Genomic DNA, 21393 nt, shown 5'->3' with positions numbered 1-21393 from the left:
AAATTCAGAAGAATGGTAATGCTCTGTAGGAACAATGTCAGGGAGGGTCAGTCTAAGCAGAAGCAATGCTAAGGTATTTTAGCTACATTAGGATCAAGAAAAAAATAGGAGGATAAAATGACAGTAAAAGATATGAAAAAGAAAGCAAAACTTAACTATTTTGTTTCTGTCTTATCTTTCAAGGAGAAATAGCCTGAAATCAAGATAGAATAAAAAAATGTGGATATTAAAACTGAAGATAAGTAGTAAAAAGTTACTAGTTATATTCCTTGGGTCCAAGTTATCTAGTTAAGGTACCCCTAACTTGACCCTCCAGATATTTCACACCCTACCTTAGAATCTGAGATGCTGGAATCTTCAAACACATAAGTCCCCACCCAGGGATGCCAAATGTGACTGAGGAGAGTCAGGGTGAGTTGCAGCAGGACGTCTCAAAAGAATTTCAAAGACTCAGGCTGACTCCAAGCCAGTTAGAAAGATTTATTATGGCTTTGAGGTTTCATGCTCTCATGAGTGGCTAAGTTCCTTAGAGGAATTAGCAACTTCAATAAGACTATAAGATAGACAATTCTAGAGTATATGATGCTGATTGCACAATCAAAATTTACATAGAATAGTGGAATATCATTAATATTAAAAAGGCAGGAGGGATTTGTTAAGCGATTAGGGGATGGGGAAAGGGGGTTCCAGCCTCAGTGGAAATGCATTTGCAATTACCCCAATAAATACACAAAAACTCTTGGGGGGGGGGGGAATACGTATATATGATGATATTATAATAAGCCTCTCTATGTCTTAAGTTCACTTTAGTTCAGTTCTTTACTATTACTGTGCAGGTAATATCTTAGGGTGGGCCCGTTCTATGGTTTGGCAGTCAAGCATCCTGCCCTACGTCCTACCTTGTGGTGCTACCTTCTGACTGGCTAGCTATTGTGGTCCTATCTGTTCAAGAAGGATGATGTGGCTGCGGTTGAGTACATGGACACACCCGTTTCTGTTGGAAATATGTGATCTAGATCTGGGGGCAGGGGCTAGCTAGAGGATTGAGTCTGTGGGCAATGGTTAGCTAAGGTTGAGTCTGAGGGCAGTGGTTCAGAGTTTGGGAGCCTGTGATTGAAGGCAGATTGTGTGGTCAAATCAGGACATGCCCACTATTCAGTGGGGCCCATAAGGAAATTAGAATATTGGGGCTATATATTAGGATTCTATCACTAGAGTACAGAAAGCTTGTGAATGTAATGCTGAACTATAAAAAATAAAGGTGAATGAAAGAAATTCCTAGGGACTAGGCAAATGTCCCAATTTTCAAACAAAAGGATGCCTAAAATTATGAGTCAATGAATTTAACTGTAATTTCTGACAAAACTCTAAAATGTCATTATTAAATAGTTTATAAACATTTTAAAAAGTAAACAGCAGTATGTACAAATCAGCATACACTTATTAAAAGGAAAGCCTATTTACTCTTAACAAGATTCTCAGATTGATAAAATATAATGTCACAGAAATGGTATACCTGGATTTTAGCAAGACATTTGACATTCTCTCATTAAAGACTAGATGGAAACTATATAGTATTACAATAAAATGGATTTAGAACCAACTAAAGGACAAGACACAAAATGTTTTGTTTAATTGGTTGATGTTAACGGAGAGAGAAGTATATAATGCAGCATCCAGGGTTCTTTTCAGTTTAATGTTTTTAATCAATGATGTAAGTAGGAGAAAACACCAGATTTTGAGATGATAAAAAGCTGGAAGAGATAGCAAATACAATTGGTGACAGGAATGAAATACAACAATCTTCCTAAAAGCTGGAATTATAGGCCAAATTTAACAAGATGACATTTTACAGGAATGAATGTGAAGTCCTACATTTAGTTTTTTAAAATATCAACTGCTTAGAAAGTGGAAAGAAATGGAAAGACATAACAAGCCTAGACAGTAGTCCCCGTGAAAAAGATGTGTAGATTTTAGTGGACTACAAGTTCAATAAGAAGCAATAGTATATAGTAAGAAGACCAAAAAGAATGAAAGTGATGTTAGCCTGTATTAACAAAACCATGACAGAAAGACCCAAAGCAATGATAATGCCTCTGTCCTCATTATAACATCTGCAGCACTATGTTCACTTCTGAGCAAGATGTCATGAAGATTGATGACAAAACCCTGTATATCCCAAAGTGGCTAACTGATGAAGGAATTCTAAAGCATGGCAGATAAGGCACAGGATAATGAAGTGTCATACAACAAGTTGTCAGTTCAGGATGATCACCTATTACTTCAAAAAATGCTACCAGAGATTCTTGTAGATTTTTGAAGGTGAATTAGATGGCCTCCGATATGCCTTCCAAATCTGAGACTGTGTGTTAAATTTAACCAAGAGACAAGAACACTAAGTAGGGAATCTGATTGCTTTCTTCAAGCATTTAAAGGTCTGTCATATAAAAGAGGTATTATTTTTCTCTACAGTGCAAAACTAGAATATATGGAACCTAAAGGAACACAGATTTAAATGAACAGAAGCTTACAACCTTCCTAACAAAGGTGCCTCAAAATGGAATGGATTGCTTTAGGATGTACTGAATTCTTCAACCATGGAGATATTTAAGCAGACACTTCATGACTGTTTTTCAAGGTGACAATGCATTCTTCATGTTAGCAAATGAACTAAATGATTTCTGGGGTTTCTTCAAACTCTGGAATTTTATGCTTCTATCACTATCCACAAACTCTGAATTGTCAATGCTCCCTAACATTGAGTCCAAAATAGTACAGTGCTTTAGATATATTCTAACCAGGGCAAGGTATATAAACACAACAAATGACTTTTATCTGAATATTATCTCATTAATATAACTGTAAACTTCTTTAAAAAGTCATTTTTCTGCTTACTTATTAAGTTTGTGATCAACTAAAACCCTTAGATCTTTTTCAAATGAAATTGCTGCCAATCAAGATGTCCCTCATCCTATACTTTTAACCCACTGCAGGACTTTACATTTATTCCTGTTAAATTTCAGTTTATTCCAGCCTATATATCCTTCCTAAGTAATTCTGAATCCTTGTCATGTTTCTGATTAGCTTTTTGTGCCAATTATATTATCATCTGAAATTTAGATAAGCATGTCTTCAAAGACTTTTTCTAAGACACTGATAAACATGTTCAGAAGTACAGAATCTCCTTGGCCCCTATCAGTTTCCAGATGGACATGGGATCATTCATCAAAACTCTTTGGGTACCACCTTTACCAGCTTATTCAAAGATATATTAAAATGAGACATCTCCAAATGCTTTGATAAAATCAAAATACATTATGAGTACAACATGATGGAGCTATGATCTTGACAGTCAAGAAAAAAAAGATTTAGACTGTATAACACTTAAATTTGCATGGGTTCAAGTTTTCCAAGAAACTACACTAATAAATAATTAGGGCATTAAATCTGCTTTAAAAAAAAAGGTTAAGCAACTTCTCATAACAAATACCTCCTTACTTTTGAAACTATACTAAAGAACCTCACAAGAATCCTGGCAATGAATGGGCCATCACAATCCAGTTCAAGTCTCACTAATGTTCACACACACTTACACATTCCAACTCACTTGGAATATTCAAAGGAAGAGAATGGGACAAGAGTGATTTGTGAATTGCTATTCAGAGGGAAACTAAAAGAGACTAGTTGTGATAAACTAAGGGAAAGGAAGAGAAAGGTCAGAATGACAAAAAGAAATAAGACATATAAGAAAAAGGTGTGTGATATGATAACAATATTTACTGCAATTCCCCACCATAATCTGAATTGACCATTTTAGACTTTTTAGAAATAACAACCAGACACTACATTAGACCTGTGCTTCAGTACAATCTATACCAACTCACATATAGTTGAAACAGTTTTAGGAATTTTTAAAATGTTATTGGCATAGACATAAAATGCAAGAGAAAATATCAAAATTACAGACTAAGTGAAGTGTGTCCTTTTTTAACTGAGAACCTATACTGGTATAACAAGCAATTCTAGGGTTCATTAAAAAAATGCAACTTTCCCAAAGGCAAGACTTTGAATACGCAATATAGATATATTGCTTGCTTGTTTTTTAGCCAATGAAAACTAATCAAATCTGAATTAAAGTTAACAGTTGCACAAATATCATCTCCAGAAATGTTGTTGGGAAAAGAAGCACAAATAAAAACTAGAATGCTTCAACTATTCCACTCATAAGAAAAGCAAATTTGTCATCAAAATGTTATAGTGAAAGCCATATTTTTACACATTAATTGCCAAATTAAACAAGAAAAACCGCTTTCCAATACTACTTTAGGTTTCTTTAGTACCCAAATTTAATGTTTTAGTGTTATTGAATAGTGGGCAAGGGAATCTCATACTTCAACTTCTCTGGAAGAGGAAATAAGAAATAACTTTAACAGTGACAAAGTATTGATCATTCATCAACCTATTATTATGTATATACAGCAGCTTACTACAAATGAACTAACGTCCTGGATAGTTAATTTAAAAAATTTACCAAAAAATAACAAAAAGGTAAAATTATTCCTCCTGAATATATCCCTAGTCACATTAAAGTATAACATCAAACCCCTGGCTGTTCTTTTAAGAGCGTAAAATACAGAATTTATTTAAAAACTTGGTTTAGTCATCAGAAGAAAATAGTTTTTGATTCTGATTTTTTAGTTATCTGAGCAAAATTTAATTTATGGTTCTGACTTTAACAAGAAAAAATATTTCCCAAAAGGTTTATTAAATTTAGTTCAGATTAATTTTTAAAGCAGTTATCATTGAAAAACAAGTGTTCACCTATCAAAGAAAAATTACCATAAACTCTGAAAATGTTCACAATCATAAACTTTACTATTTTTCTCATTCCAATTACTGAACTTTAAATAATTACAAAAATAAACACAAGTTTACATATATTCAAAATTAAAACTCAATTTAATTTTTTAAATATTAGTAGGCCTCAATGTCTATTTTAGGAGCATAAAATTTAAATTATTTAAATTCTTTAGCATTACCTGAAACTGTACCAATTAATCCACAACAATTTTGAAGTCTGATGAATGAAGCATATTCATGATATTCAAGATCTGGTCCTCTAATTTTATAACAGAGACATCTTTGATTTAAAAACAAAACTAAATGAAATCCCAGCAAGCTAAACTTTTCATAGAAAATTTACAAAAGCATAATGAATACAAATAATTAAAAGAAAAATTACCTGTTCCTGTACATCTTCATGTTCTGAATTGAGGAGTTTGATAAAAATTGGAACAGCTCCAGTTTCAATTACCACCTTGGTGTGTAGAAAGGTTCCAGATGCTATATTAGTTAAAGCCCATGCAGCTTCAAACTAAGAAAAAATAAAATTCAAGATAAAGTTTTAGACACAATAAGGAAACTAGAAAAGATCCAGAAAACTTCAACTAAAAAGGGAAATGGGATCAAAAACACATTCCATTCATGAAAAGACAAAAAAAACTGTTATGCCTGGAAAAAAAATATGAAGCACATAATCAAAATTTACAAAATTATGAACAGTTCCAATGAGGTAAATATGGAATTATCTACTTAAATCCATGAATTTTAGAATTAGATGGAATACCATTAAAATCTGAAAGCTATGTTAGAACAAATTAAACACTGATTTGCCAAGCAGTAGCAAGATGAAGTATGTAAGATGCAAAAATTCAAAGATCATACCCCTACTTAGCATAATATGATGGGAGGGCAATTATCACTTTCTTCTAGAAAAGTCTGATTAATGTTATTGAGACACGAACTATTCTGGATAGCATCTAGGCTATCTGTAAAAAGTAAAATCTGATAGCAAGATAAAGATATATGCAGCTGCCTAAAGTCAGTTTTAGAACCTAAAAGAAAATTTCCAAACACGCTTTTTCTGAAATTACTTACTACTACTCAAGGCTTTCCCATCATCTATTATTAAGGACCGTTTTCATTTTTTTCCATCAGCCTCTTTCTTTATTTCAACAACCCTTCTATCAAGATAAGCCAATATGCTTTCTGCCTGCTAATTTTCACAACCTGCTAATTTTCATCATTGTGCCTCTGTGCTTTTATTCAACTAACCACATATTTCCAAATATATTCCTTGTTCAAAATACTATGTAAAGCATTAGGGAAGAATATAAAGATAAAAATGAAAGTCATTATCTTCAAGGAGTTTACATTCTCCTGGGAGCAGGTATTGCTGTATTCTCACAGAATTATTTTATTTTATTTAAGACCATTAATGGGTCTAATATTATCTGATGTTTGTTTTTAAGGGTATAAAATTTAACTTCTCAGAACCTGTTTCTGAATATGTAAAATGAAGAGATAACAGTACTTGTACTACTCAGAGGCAACTAGAGGCCAGAGTGATGGAAGCCTGAATTCAAATACTGCCTAAGATACTTTTAGCTATGAGACCTGAGGCAAGTTAAGTGCTCTGTACCTCAGTTTCCCAATCCTTAAAATGGAGAAAATAATAGCACCTCCCTCACAAGAATGTTGTGAAAATCAAATGAGATAAAAATGCACAGCACTTCAAAATTCTTAAAGCACTATATAGCGCTAGCTATTATTATTACTAAATTCATAAGGCTGCTGTGAGGATAGTACTTTGTAAATGTTACAGTACTATATAATTATGTTATTACTGAGACTGTATTAAAATCAGGCTACAGTCATCTCAAAGAAAGAATATTTAAAAAAAGAAAAACTCACCTGTAAAGTACAATTTTCATTTCTTTCAAGAAACTTCACAAATCTTTGTACAACTCCTGGTTTTTGTATAACTTCATCAATAGGTGGATTCGGTTCTGAAATTTTTAATAGATTTATTTTATATTTTTAAATTTTAAAAAATTATTAGATTTTTTAAAAAGTCACTTGTCCTTGATCACTAAAGCAAGGAAATATTTCTTTGGCCAACTCCCAAAATCTTCAAAATCATGGTCATAAGTTTTAGGAAGAAAAAATGGTTTGGTTTCTCGCATGAAAGTTAGTTTGAAAGCAATTGCTTTTCCTATTAGCCTTCAATTATCAAATATTGGTATCTTCCAACGGGGAGAAAAATCTTCAACAGAACACATAAAATATTTTTAATAACAAAAGATACAAATGACTAGTAGTCATTTGTTTAACACACATATTCCCAGGGAAAAATCTGGATGAGAGTACTAGACAAAGAGTTACTTAAAGAAAAACACACAAGAATGAACCCATTCGTGTAAAACTGGGGCCTCAGGTTTTGAGCTACAGCAATTGATATTACTGAAAGTGTTCTCTCCTTCCTCAAGTGTTCTTAAAGCAACCCATCACATTCTACTTGGTTTATACTCATCTCTGTGCATGTTCCATCCCACCAGTATGATGTGAATTATCCATTTTACATCCTTTAACAATTGTTGCATATAGTAGGTGCTTAATAAACTGTTTAATTTGAGATTAAACATAGCAGTGATGCTGAGCTAGAGTCTCCAACTGTCTCTTCATTTGCAACCTTTTGATTCTGGGAATACTAATACTTAGAATCTTTTCAAAGCTTTCTATCTTCCATGGTCCCTCTGCTATGGTTCACACCTTGAAATCACAGCATCTAAGGACCTTCTGAGTCTAAATCTATGATCCTATGATCTCTCTACCATATGGTTATAAAATTTAACATGACTTAAAAAAATTTTTTTAAACTTTTCATTGCTATAAAAATTGTAGCAATATACAATAACCTTAAAGTACAGGAAATGTTTCCCCCATTAATATTATCTATTAAGAAGCTATGAAATACCTCACTTTTTTTGAATAAGTTAAGGTGTTTTTTTTCTATTGTGAACAAAGGATAAGACATTATTAATACATTCTAAGATGTTACTTTCTCTCCCCCTATCCTTTATTTTAAAAAAATTAGAGGGTTCTAACTTTTTCAAATTTTAAGATCCTGGGCTAAACGAAAATCAGTGCTAATTAAGTAAAGTAGTATGAAAGGAAGCCTAGCATAGTGCAGAAGTGCTGTATTTGGAGTCAAAGAACCAGGTTCTGAATCCTGGCTCCACTGCTTAATACCTATATAATCTTAGACCAAATCACTTAGCCTCTTTGAGCCAATTTTTCCTATTTGTAAAAGGAAGGTGCTGGACTAAATGACTACCATGGTCCTTTCTGGCTCTCAGTGTGACACTTAACTAACGTCGCCTTCTTAGGAGCATGGCATTCTGTCATTGGTTTGTAGAGAGGTGATATGAAGTAAAGGACTTCAAAGAACTCAAAGAGGAATGACAGAATGTTAGTCATAGCACAAAAATAGAAATCTAGAAATCTATCATTCTGTTGACACCTAAACATTAAAAACTATGTACTTTGATCTCCATTCACTATGAGGAACAAAGTATGTTTGAACTGTCAATTAGGCCATGATACAAATTGCTCATTTTTATGACTGAATTATACAAAAACAGCAAAAGTCACACTAAAATGTTTCTTCTAAGAGATTACATTAGCCAAAATGCTGAACTATAATAAATATACAAAATCTAAATTAAAACCTCTTTAAATCTGAAATAGCAACAAGGGATATTACAAAAAGAAAGTCTCTTGCCTTTAGAAAGCAACTTTCGAAACTTCTGTGTTGCTGTAAGCTGCTGGTCAGCATCATCAGAGAAAATCATCTGCACCATATCAGCAGTAATTACTTCTTCCTAAAAATACACAAAACATGGCATATTTAAACATTTGTATTTTTCTCTCACCATTCTATTTAATGTCTTGTTTTCATTGTCATACTGTAAAATAATAATACACTTGTTTGTTATGTACCTCAGGAACTGGTACTGTAGAGCTGATATCTGGATCCTGGATGGGACTTTCAAGCATAGAGTCATCATTTGCTGGAAGGGAGACATTTCTACGTTTGAATAACTGCCAAAAAAAAAAATCATCATCATCATCATCATCATCATCTTACACATGGAAGTTTTTGATATTAACACTTTGTTCTGCCATATTAAAACATTTAAGAAAAGTGGAATGAACGGTTATCACTTTCACAATTTTGACAGCTTAAAATCAACACTTCTCATATTATGGCAGAGAGCAGTATAATTGCAAAATGAAGTAGACTGATCATGTAGCTAGTGAATGAAGGAACAGTTAGTTTCCCTACTCTACTATAATACGTGCCATGTCACCAGATATAGAGGCAGATGCTCAGCACACTAGGTTGACAGACTGTCAAGGATTTCTAAGTGAAAGAAGTTCACAGGATGAGAAAGTAAGGACAGGTCTTCAACGTTAGAGGGAGTACCTGCACATCAGTGAGATTATAGATCCATCACAATAACCCCCAAATAGTGCCCCAGGATAAAACCTCAAGTATACAGGGCAGCAATTGTCAGTTTCTCTCACACATGATAGATAATAAGTATTTTTTGAAAGAACTGGTATTTTGAAGCAAGTAAGAATTCTTCTACAACTCTGGCGCCTTCTCTGCAAAGATTAAGGCTACTTCTAACCACACTCCCTTCAATCAAGGAATCAATTCTACAGGTAGCATGAGGAGCTACATGACATGATTTTTATGGGCCTCAGAAAATTCATCTGCTGAAAAGTATCTTCAGTGACTTGCAGTAGGATCTTTAAATAACAATAGCTAATAACAGCAATTATTTATGTAGCACCTACTGTGTACAAGGCACTGTATTAAGGGCTTTACAAATAACATATCTGATCCACACAAAAACCCTGGCATGTGTTGTTATTATTATCCTCATTTTACTGATGAAGAAACTGAGGTAGAGGTTAAATGAGCTGACCAAGATCATACAGCTAGTTAAGTGTCTAAGGCCAGATCTGAACCCAGGTCTTTCAGGCCCAGTGCTCTATCCACTGTGCCATCTAGCTGACACTAAAATCCCCCATAAAAATGCTGAGAGACTAATACTTTATAACCAGCTAAAACAAATGGAATATCAAATTAATAAAGAATAGTTTAAGACCCAGAGATAAAAGATAATTTCTGATTATTATACAATCAAGGGAAAGAAGGATGGAGAGAGCAAGGTAGGAAAAGAATACTAGCAGAAGAAATGCTATAATGGGGCACCAGGAAAGGGAAGTACATACATTCACTTCCTCTCAAATTAAAACTAGGTAACAACATGATAACTAAAATTCCTATGATATCTAAATGATCTTTGCCACTTGTCACTCTTCTATTATGCACTCTTCAATTACCAAATATTTTCCATAATTTGTCATTTCTACCTAATCACTAAATCAATACCTCCATGACATATTTTTTAACAAGTGAGGTGACAATGACACCCTGCATTATATTTATAGTCAAGTTAAGTCATGTTAACTAGCCCTTATTAAATGCCTACTATGTTAAAGGCACTTTGCTAAGCACTGGGGATACAAAGGAAGGCAAAAAAAAAAAAAAAAGTTCTTCCTCTCAAGAACCTCTGTCTAAACAAGGGAAGACAACAAAAAACTACGTTCCAAGCTAAAGACAGGTTAAATTAGATATAATCAGAGAGGGAAAGGAGGAAAACTTCTTGAAGGTGGGATTTCAGCTGATTCTTTAAGTCAGAACACTGGTATGAGGAAGGAGAGAATTCCAGGCACAGGAGACAACCACTGAAAGTTGAGAGATAGAGTCTCTTGAGCAAGAGGCAGCAACGAGGCCAGAGTTACTGGCTCAGAAGACACAGAAAGGAATAAGGTATACAAAAACTTCAAAGGAAGAAAGTGATCAGGTTATAAAGATCTTTAAGTGACAGAGGACTTTATATTTGATCCTGGAAGTAACAAGGAGACACTGGAGTTTATTAAATATGAGAGTGACAGTCAGACCTGTGCTTCAGGAAGATCAATTTGAGAGCTGAGTGAAGGATGAACTGGAGAGAATAGAGACTTGAGTCAAGGAGATGAACCAGTAGGCTATTCCAATAGTCCAGGAATGAGGTGATGAGAGCCTGCAGTTTCAAAGGAGAGAAGGAGGTGCATATGAGAGATGGTATAAGAGGGCCTCCACTGGGATGGAAGCAGTGTTGGAAGAAAGACAGGGGTGTATACAAGAGATATTACAAGATGTTACAAAGACAAACAGGACATGATTTGACAAGAACTGGATTGGAAAAGGGGAAGCAGCGAGAGTGAGGAGTCGAGGATGACACTTAGGTTGTAAACCCAGGGGATTAGTGGTTCCATTAATGATAAGAGAAAAGTTCAGAATTGGAATGAGTTTCAGTAAGGAAAAATGATTTTAATTTTGGACATGCTAAGTTTAAGATAGCCACAAAATGTCCAACAGGCACTTGGAAATTCCAGAATAAAAGTGGAGAGGTTAGAGTTAGATAAGTAGATTTGGGAATCATCTATACAACTGATAACTGAATCCACTGGAGTTGATAAGATCATCAGTGAAAGAGCAAAGAGGGAGAAGAAAGAGGGTCCAAGAAAGAACACTGGGAGACATCCACAGTTAACAGATATAACCTTGATGAAGCATAGTTGATAGGGGTAAAGGTTTCACAGAGGTCAAATATGATGAGGATTGAGAAAAGTCCAGATGAGATCACTGGTGTCTTTGGAAACAGTAGTTTTAGTTTTAAAGATGAGGTTGGGAATCAAACTACAGACTTAAGAAGAGAGTGAAAGGAAAGGAAATAGAGATCTATAGTAGACAGTGTTCTCAAGGAGTTGAGCCACAAAAGGGAGAAGAAATATAGGATAACAGCTAAAAAGGATGGGCATATCAAGTAAATGTTCTTTAATGATGGGGGAAAAACATTGGCCTGTTTGCAGCCAGCAGGGAACAACCAACAGACAGGAAAGAGTGAAGATTAATAAAAGAGTGAGGACAATAGAAGAAATCTGATAGAGAAGGTAGGATTGAATGGGATCACCTGTGTTCCTCCACTATTTCCCTCCCTAGGTGTTGCCATGGCAAGAAGGAAGGCCACCTCTTCACATGAGACAGTAGTGAAGGAAGAGAAAATGGTGGAAGGCATCTGAATGATATGAGATAAAGAAGGAGGTGGTCTTAGCCAATGGCCTCAATTTCTTTTTTCATTAAAATGGGACAAGCTGAAAGAGTTGGTGGAGTGAGAGCCATGGGAGATTTGAGGAAGGATAAAAAAGGTTTCCCTGTGGCAAGTAGAATAGTGAGTGGATTAGATGGTTGTAAAAGGATTGCCCTGCTACAGTGAGAGCCCAGTTGAGATTATATAACAAAAATTTGTGGTGGACCCAGTATGGATACAAATATTGCCACAGCATGATCTCTGAAGAATCAAAACTGTGGATTGACTACTGAAACATATGAGCTTCTCAAGTTAGTTATATTGTACAAAGGATAGGTATTACTGATGTTAGATGGGCTTTGTGGTACCCCTCCAGATCTAATATTGTGAGACTAAAAAAGCTAGAGGCAGGATAATCATAATATTTCTGATCACTTCCTATCTATAATATGATTTTTCAAGAATATATGAGGTTAAAATAAAGAAATGAATTGCCAGATAAGCTCTGTTAAACATTCTTATTATACACATATAATTTTGGATCCTTTCTTTCCAGATGTGATCCGTATCCAGCTAAGTACCACAGATAAGAAAGATGAATAGCACCCTTAGTCAGTCAATTAACATTTATTAAGCACCTATAATTTGCCAGATACTCTGCTAATCTCTGGGGAAACAAAGAAAGGCAAAAAAAAAAATCTCAGCTCTCAAGGAGTTCAATCAAATGTGAGACAATATGCTATGTACAAACAAGCTATATATGGATAAATAGGAAATAATCAGCATCAACACAGGCGAGGAACTAGAACTAAGGAGAATTAGGAAGTACTCTCTTTAGCAGGTAGGATTTTAACTGGAACTTGAACAAAGTCAGGGAATTCAGGAGGCAGAAATGATGAGGGAAAACATTCACACACATTAAATTAAAAATGCCCAGTCAGGAGAAAAAGTCCAGTCTTGTCCAAGGAACAGCAAGGTCAATGATAATGGGTTGAAGTGGTAGAAGGAAGAAGGGTGTAAGGCTTGAGAATTGAAAGACAAGGAGGGGAGTAGATATGAAGGGCTTTGAATGTGAAAACAGAAGATTTTATATTTCATCCTAGAGGGAATAGGGAGGCAGTGAAGTTTATTGATATGTAATATGAAGTTTGATGTCAGACCTTCACTTTAGGAAAATCACTTTGACAGCTAAGTGGAGGATGAACTGGAGTGGGGAGAGACTGGAGGCAGGCAAACTAACTGGACAAGTTATTGCAATAGCCCAAAAGCGAGATGAGGACCTGTACCAGAGCTGTAGCAGTAACAGGGAGAGAAGAGGGCACATTTGAGAAATGTTACAAAGGTAAAAATCAACAGGTCTTGATGACAGATTAGATATAGGGGGAAAGAAGAGGAAATAATGATAACACCTAGGTTTCAAGTCTGGGAGACTGAGAAAAAAGTGGTGCCCTTGATAACAATAGGGAAGTTTGGAAGGAAGGTTTAGAGAAAAAGACAATGAGTTCAGTTTTGGACATGATGAGTTTAAGATGTCTAATAAGCAGTTGGAGAAGTGAGACTGGAGCCAGCAGAGAAGTTAGACCCAAATAAGTAGATTTGCTATTCATCAGCATGGAAGTAACTGATTCCAGGTAGAAACACTACCTTAACATGTGAGACATGAGTAAAAAAGGAGAAGGTTGCAGAAGGCATCTGGTCAACGTGAAATAAAGAGGAGGGGAGAAGAGGGTGCTCTTGGCAAATGGCATCACTACTGACCCCCAAACTAGATAGGTTATTGTATTACTAAGTGTAAGGAAATAGGAGTACATGAGCAAAGTTTTCCTATTAACTATGAGGCATAGAACTCAACTAAATGAGGCCAAGATGAAAGAGCTAACGTTTGTCTAGGCTGGCCCTCTTATTCACCTACGTAACCAAGAGAGGAGCACTTTGGTAAACAGTGGCTCAATTCAAGAAACATTTATTTTAAGTGCCTACTACCTGTAAAAATAGGTGAAGAAGTAAATATAGCACAGAGCCTGAAATCCAGAAGAATCATCTAAGTTCAAATCCAGCCTCAGACACTTACAAGCTGTGTAATCCTGGGCAAGTTACTTATGCCTGTCTGCCTCAGTTTCCTCATCTGTAAAAAGAGCTAGAGAAGAAAATGGTGAACCACTGCAGTATCTTTGCCAAGAAAACCCCAAATGGGGCCACAAAGAGTCAGATAGGCCAGATAGGACTCAACAACAAAATTTGTAAAAACAGGACAGAGGGAATGTTAACTCTACCAGGTAAGTCAGTTTTGAGAATGTTTGTAGATAAACTCTGAGGTGAATAAAATGAGGCTGGTGACCCTGCACAGCCCTTTCTCACTCAAATCAAAGTCAAGTGCAAGCCATGCCCTCATCTTGATGTCATGGTCCTCTTCAAGAATGAAGAACAAACACAACCTGTGGGTGAGTAGCAAGTCCTCTTCTCTTCCTCCTCCTCCTCTCCTCTGGTGTTCTACCCAGGGGAAGGTACACTCTATGCCCAAAAGCCACCTTTTTCCTTTTGGTTTACTGGCTACATTTCTTGCTCAAAGACCAAGCCTTAAACCCAATTCACTCTGGACCTTACACACTGGACAAGAAGTCTCCACTCACCTCGCACAAAGTGAATGTAATTACTAAATAGTAATTGTTGCTCTTTTTACCCAGGAACCCTGAGGGTCTTCGCTTACCAGTTTGATTTTGGTTTTTGTTTTTAATTTCCTTAAAAGAGGCCTTCTCCAGAGTAATGAAGCCTATTCACTGGGGGTATCTCACTCAAAGTGAGAATATGATAAGACTTAGCCCGAAAGGGCCAGGGTCTCACATCATATCCTGGGCCATCTCTAGTAGTCCTGATAAATATCAAGCCACTAGACCCAGATGGCTCAGGAGAAGAAAGTGAGGTTGGTGACCTTGCACAGCCCTCCCTCACTCAAATCAAAGTCAACTGCAAGTCATATCATCATCTTAAGGTCATGGTCCTCCAGGAGAAGGAAGGACAAACACAACAACAAGATAAACTCCATATGCTTCAGGCAATTCCCATCCCTTCAAATGATCCTCCTAGTTCTCTCCTCCCATTCTCAGTCAAACTCTTAAGAAAAAATTACCTACACTTATTGCTACCACTTCCTCTCTTCTCATTCACTCCTGGACCCTTAACAATCTGGTTCCCAGTCTCAGTGGGTGAAAAGTGTTCTCCCTCTAGTTACTAAAAATATCTTTCTTAAATGACAAATCTATATCTTATCAGTCCTCATCCTTCTACTGAATTGACAATGCACACCCTTACTTTCCTCCAGGATACTTTCTCCTCTCTGAGCTTTTATTGCCTTCACTCTTTCCTGGTTCTTCTACTTGGCAGAATGTTCCTTTGACAATCTTTTATCCAACTTAAGCCCCTAATTGAAGGTACTCCCAAAACCCTAGGTCCCTACTATTCTTTCTCTATACACTCTTGAGCCTCATCAGTTCACATGGGTTTAATGCTCAGTTCTATTGCCAATAACTCCCAAATTTATATATCCAGTCCCAATCTCTCCCCTGAGCTCAACTCTGGCATCACCAATCACTACTAGGCATTTCAAGCTAGATGTCCCACCAGACATTACAAAATCAACATGTCCAAAACACCACACATTATTTTCCCACAAAACCTACCCCTCTTACCTAATTTCCTATTTCTGTTGTTGAAATGCCCAATGTATGCTTTTCCTAAAAGACAATTTTATGGAGAATTCACATACAGCAAGCACTCACATGTGGTCAAAAGAAGTTGGGTGAAATGAGGACATTGTGAAGATTTCATAATAAAAAAAATGGGGAATATTGTATTTTCTAAATAAAATTTCTTTTCCATAAAGTCTCTCTTTCTGGATACCTGATTTCCAGGAAACCAGCCTTGTGGGCAGTTGAGCCGCTCCCTTCCCTTCTCTCTGTGAAAGTGCTGTGGACTGTATTGGAAACTTGGACTCAAATGTCCCCTTTGTTTGTTACAGTACAAGCTCCCCTTTTCCCCATCCCCTCCTTTTTACTTTAGTTATAGAATAGCCACATCAGCAGTGAGTTAGGTATTAAATAAGGAAGTGTGTTGGGATAGCTGAATATTTCCCGGGTCTTGTCTAGTTTTTCACGCTTAGATTGTAAGCCCACCTCCCAGCCAATGGAGAAATGGGACAGTGGGGAGGTGGGATTCTCTGCGTTAGGGTATACAATGGTGTTTTATCCTTTCTAAGTTGCCTCCTTCCATCAGCCCTGCCCTGATAGAGGAACACCCCTTTCTTACTAAATAAATCGCTTTCTGTTCTTACCTCAAGAAGCCTCTTAATTTATTTAAAATTTTGGGTAAGGGTCTTTTAACCCACAAAAGTGATACAAGGACACTCTCGAGGTCTCTCTGAAGTACTTTGAACCGATAACATGACATGGAAGACACTAACACAAGACTGTCCAGCATGGCATGCCCTCATCAAAGAAGTTGCTGTGCTCTGTGAGCAAAGCAAAATTGAAGTAGCTCAAAAAAAATGTGAGATGTGCAAATTTAGAGAATCCACCCCAGATGTTCATATGCCCAATAAGTAGTACAACATTCTGGGCTCATACTGGTCTCTGATCAACCAGTCCGAGATAGCATGACTTGACTCTAACACAGTACTGTCTTTCTGGTCCTCTTGGAGAATGAAGGACAACAACCAAGTAACCACTTCCACTGAAGGCACCGTTATTCTTCCAATCACCGAACCTTGACATTATGCTTGACTCCTCACTCTATTTCACCCCACAACTACTGCTTAATCTTTCAGTTTCTAACTCCACATTTCTCACACCTAACCTTTAGTTTCCAGTTACAAAGTCACTATTGTGGTTCTGACTCTCATCACTTCTTGATTTTAGATTACTAAAACCACTGAACTGGTCTCCCTGACCCAAGTCTTTCTCCCAATCAAGTCCTTTCTGCTATTCCAGTTTATCCCTGATTCTGCTGCCAAGGTTATCTTAATTAATTAATTAAGCCCAGATATGGTTGTCTCAGTCCTATATTCAATAAATTCTAGTGGCTTGTAGAATATAGAATTGGTTGTAGAATGCAATTTAAACTTCCTCTGCTCAGCTTTTTAAATATCTTAACAACCTTGCCCTAACTTATATTTTCAGCCTCACTGATATTCCTCCCCTTCCTGCAGTCTGTGATCCAGCCAAACCAGACTTCTCTCTTCCTCAAGACCTTTCATTTCCCATATCTATGCTTTGGTACTATCTGTCCTACATGCCTGGAATGCACTCTTTACCTCTGGCTTACAGAATCCCCTTTCTTCAATAGTTCAAATATTACCTTCTAAAGGAAACCTTTCCTGATCTCTACAAGTACCCTTTTCAAACTGGCTCATTTCAACTACTTTTTAATATATTTATTCATTATGTACTTATAAATGTACTTTCCTCCCAAATCTGAATGCAAACTATTTGAAAGTAAGGACTGTTTCACTCTTTGTATCTGTATTCTTTGTATTATAAAAGGATGATCAAAGTGCAAATAAGATTATAGAAGTGTTAAAAAATTTTTTTTAATTTACAATTTCACTTCTTTTAAAATATTCTGTAATTCAGATTGGTCAACTCCTTTTGCAGAAAGGAAGATAGGGCAGTCTGCAGGAATGATTTCAAGAGCATAGGAAATTCTCAATGTGGGAACTCCCTCCCCTGATATATTTAGTCTGAGAGTTTGTGAGATGATGATACAATCCTGACACTTCTTGTCTTTGTTGAGGACAAAGACTCCACACGTTCTTATTTTGCCAAGAGATTGCATGGACTGCAATAAAGTTAAGCAGACATAATCCTTATATTTAATTAATACAAAAATCAATTGTTTTCAGTTGAATAATAGTAGAACTCCCAAAACACATCTCAAATAATGTCTACATGATAAATCTCTATTAAACAAAGAAACTGACCTGTTCTTCCCTTTTTTGCTTTCGAAGTTGTATTCCTTCTTCTTCCCTTCGTCTACGCATTTCTTGAGGATTTAATGCTTTATTCTTGTAACTTTTCATTCTATAGTTATCTTTCCCTGGGCTTGCCATGGCATCTGGTGAAGGAAAAAGTTCAAACACAAAGATGGCATTTCAGGCAATGAGATGCTTTATTCTAAGCTTAAACTGTCCAACAAAACTATTTTATAAAATGTTTGCAAGAGAACAATGGTTTTTCCCTCAGTGCAAAAATTACACTAATATAGTCAAATATTTTGGGAATAAGAGATCAAATTTTTACAACTTCTGATCTGCCATCCTGGTTACTGACAATCTGATTAGAGAAAGCTAGGCAGCAGAGTGGATAGTGTGCTGAATTTGGAATCAGGAAGACTTGAGTTCAAATCCTGTCTCAGACACTTACTACAGCTATGTGACTCTGAAAAAACCCCAAACCTCTCTGAATTTCCACATCTGTAAAAGGGTTGATTACAGCATCTACCTTTTATATGATCATGAGGATCAAATGAGTTAACACAGAAAAAGTGTTGCTAACCCTTAAAACTTTATATAAATGGTAGCTATTATTACTATATGTGATATTCAGATACTACTTTGTACATGTGAAAGCTTACCTAAATTAAATATGCCCATTTATAATGTAATTTTGTAGAATACCTCTAACAGCAAACATGTGTAACCTTTTAGTATTACAGAAACCCTGCAAAGTACAACAGGCATTACTGTCTCCATTTTACAGATGAAGAAACCGAAGAGATGTTAATTGACTTGATTTGTGCACAGTAATATTCCTAGTGTCAGAGGTGGGATTCAAAGTCAAGTTTTTTCTGACTTCAATTCCAGTGCTTTCTCCACTAATCATGATTTAATAGTATACTATTAAAACTACGTATTATTACATTGTATGTATGTATTATTACTGCATTATTATATTATTAGTGTATCATACAGTGCACATAGAACATGTTATATTATTCATATAACGATGTTTTATTATGAGTATACTATGTAATAATATAACTGCTATATCAGTTATAATTGATATTCACCTAAGCAACAATGCACATGCCCACGTTACTATTTAGAACAGATTTAATAGAAACTCTTAGTGGAAAACACTGTCTTCCACTGATTTACTTCTCATGCACAGATCCTACAACTCCAACAAGTACCATTACCTTATGGAGGGAAATCATATAATTGTGAAATAGTTATGTGTTCAATAGATGATAAATGACTTTTCCAAAGTGAAGATTTCATAGGACTCTTTTTCAAAATACTGATTATATGCAAATGTTAAGGTGTGGTAAGATCTTTCTACATAAAAATATAAAAATCTATCCGGAAAATTTTAAGTACATTTGCTCATTTTCCTTCTTAGGGATTAATTTATCTATGTTTGTAATCTTCTATCTTATCAAAAAAGTCACCTTATCACTCAGCTGCTCTAAATCCAAATAGTATGATCTGAGGATGACTCACTTCAATGAGGCAATTTCATTTGTAGTAATATAACTTTAGGAGAGGCTGTACTTTAAAGCCTGATGACTCACAAAACAGTCATTTTTTTAATGCTAGGAATGATAATGAAGCACCCTAAGGCTGTCCTATATAGGATTTATTTCCTTTTTGCCCAATCATGCATTTATTTTCAGTTTACTCTTTTCTTATACTGGGGGAAAAAATCTAAAGCTCCGCTACTGATTCAATGATATTAAATTACAACTTCCATTCCTATATGGTTTATCAGCAAACCGATATAAATACAGACGGTAGAAATGTGTCAACAGCTAATGAAGAAGCACTTAAAATCACTACCTTGAACCTGAGTATTCTCCCTTTATATAGCTAGAACTTCTTGTTTACCAAAGGGGAAACAATGTTTCACTCCACGATTAATTGTTACTGTTGCAATAACCGATTTCAATCATGTATTCTTTGAGCTTGTTTGTAAAGCGCTTAACATTGTAGCTGGCGCATAGTAGTCGCTTAATGAATGCTTGTGCCTTTCCCCATCTTTTAAACTACTCATTCCCCATCTAAGAATCTAATGGAAGAGGGCAATCAGAGAGGAAGGTCTAACCCTAGGGGTCTCATCAGACACTAAATCAGAAAAAGCGATTAAACCCGAGGCGTCTTCAGTGACAGCAAAAACCAGGTGCGGGAGAACAGCCGAGGTTCGCTAACCCGAGTGGCCCACCTCTGGGGGTCCTCAAGGCCACAGCCTTCCCCGCCCACCCTCCTCCTCTAGGCATTAGAAAGACCCCAAGCAGTGGGGGTGGGGGCAGAAAGTGGCTGCCCCCTGGTTATCTCCAGGGCTGGGAAGGGCAGGGGACGAAAGGGCCACGACTCGGCCTGGGGGTGCGCGCGATCGCCCCATGATAAGAGCCCGAGACCTCACCGCACCCATCGGTGGGTCTTTGGGTCAGCCCCGAGCCGGCACGAGCCTCCTCAGAAGCTCCCCGCTCCGCCAGCCAGATAAGGCCCAAACCCCGAGGTTAGCAGCACAGGCACTGCCTGCCCCTTACCCATTGACACAGCGCTCGGCTGTGCTTCCCGGCTGCTCGTTAAGGCCTCACGGACACCCCCGCCGGCTTTGCAGATGCGCTAGTTCCCCGGCGAGAAACTCGGCGGACGGGTTCGCAATCCAAAATGGCGGCCGTACGGCGCCCCCCTCCCCGAGACCCCGGAGGCTTCGTTCCCAGCAGCCCTTGCACCCGGCTAGGCGCTCCAGCCCTACCAAGCGAGTGGAAGAGCGGAGCTCCGCCCACCCAGACCAAAGCGTCGGGCGAGTCCGGGAGGGGGGCGCATCCAGGAAGAATGCTGGGAAAAGCTGGCACCTGCGCTCTTGCTGCACTCCTTTCCCTCTCCCATGCCTGACGGCGTTGGTGTTTCCTATGCGTCAGGTTTGCAGTATGAGCAGTCTAGGCTTGGGCAGGATTCTGAATCGTGCCCTCTTTCTATTCCAGCCACTTCACCCAGGTTTGGGGTGTGACTTGATTGACACCAGCCACAACCATCCTGGTTCTTTAGAATCACAGTGTCCCGTTTCCCTCAGTTCAACAAGCATTTAATTGCGTAGAATTAGAAGTCCCTTGGCTTAGTGGAAGGAGCGCTAAATTTGGAGGAAGGAGACCCCAATTTGAGTTTGAGACCTTTAAACTTGCTTATTTGTGTAAGTTTGACACACCTCCCCTTTTCCTCTCTCCTGTTTACCCACCCATCCCCCCCTCATCACTGAAAGATGCTAGGCAAAGATGATTCACCAATGTTGTTTACTTGGGGAGGAGGTGGCCATCCACTCCCAGTTTTCCCTTCCAACGGATTTCTTGC

The 21393-nt window shown here is 37.1% G+C and overlaps 1 protein-coding gene across 2 annotated transcripts in view; it reads right to left on the bottom strand.

The window, feature by feature from the left end:
* The window catches only part of KPNA5 (karyopherin subunit alpha 5), a 46539-nt gene extending 25776 nt beyond the window's left edge, over positions 1 to 20763 (bottom strand). The window contains exons 1-7 of one of the 2 annotated variants that reach the window (XM_072643139.1): positions 20589 to 20748; positions 18022 to 18155; positions 10879 to 11000; positions 8842 to 8943; positions 8624 to 8723; positions 6754 to 6848; positions 5243 to 5374 (exon numbers count right to left, since the gene is read on the bottom strand). In XM_072643139.1, coding sequence (XP_072499240.1) covers positions 5243 to 5374; positions 6754 to 6848; positions 8624 to 8723; positions 8842 to 8898 — 384 coding nt within the window. In that variant the 5' untranslated portion in view covers positions 8899 to 8943; positions 10879 to 11000; positions 18022 to 18155; positions 20589 to 20748. Of the gene's footprint in view, positions 1 to 5242; positions 5375 to 6753; positions 6849 to 8623; positions 8724 to 8841; positions 8944 to 10878; positions 11001 to 18021; positions 18156 to 20588 lie in introns of both variants that reach the window. The other variant, XM_072643138.1, reaches the window with a different exon arrangement.
* Between the last annotated feature and the right edge of the window lie 630 nt (positions 20764 to 21393).

This window comes from Notamacropus eugenii, chromosome 2 (assembly GCF_028372415.1).
Source record: "Notamacropus eugenii isolate mMacEug1 chromosome 2, mMacEug1.pri_v2, whole genome shotgun sequence".
NCBI lineage: Eukaryota > Metazoa > Chordata > Mammalia > Diprotodontia > Macropodidae > Notamacropus > Notamacropus eugenii.
This window is presented reverse-complemented; position numbering and strand designations above follow the sequence as displayed.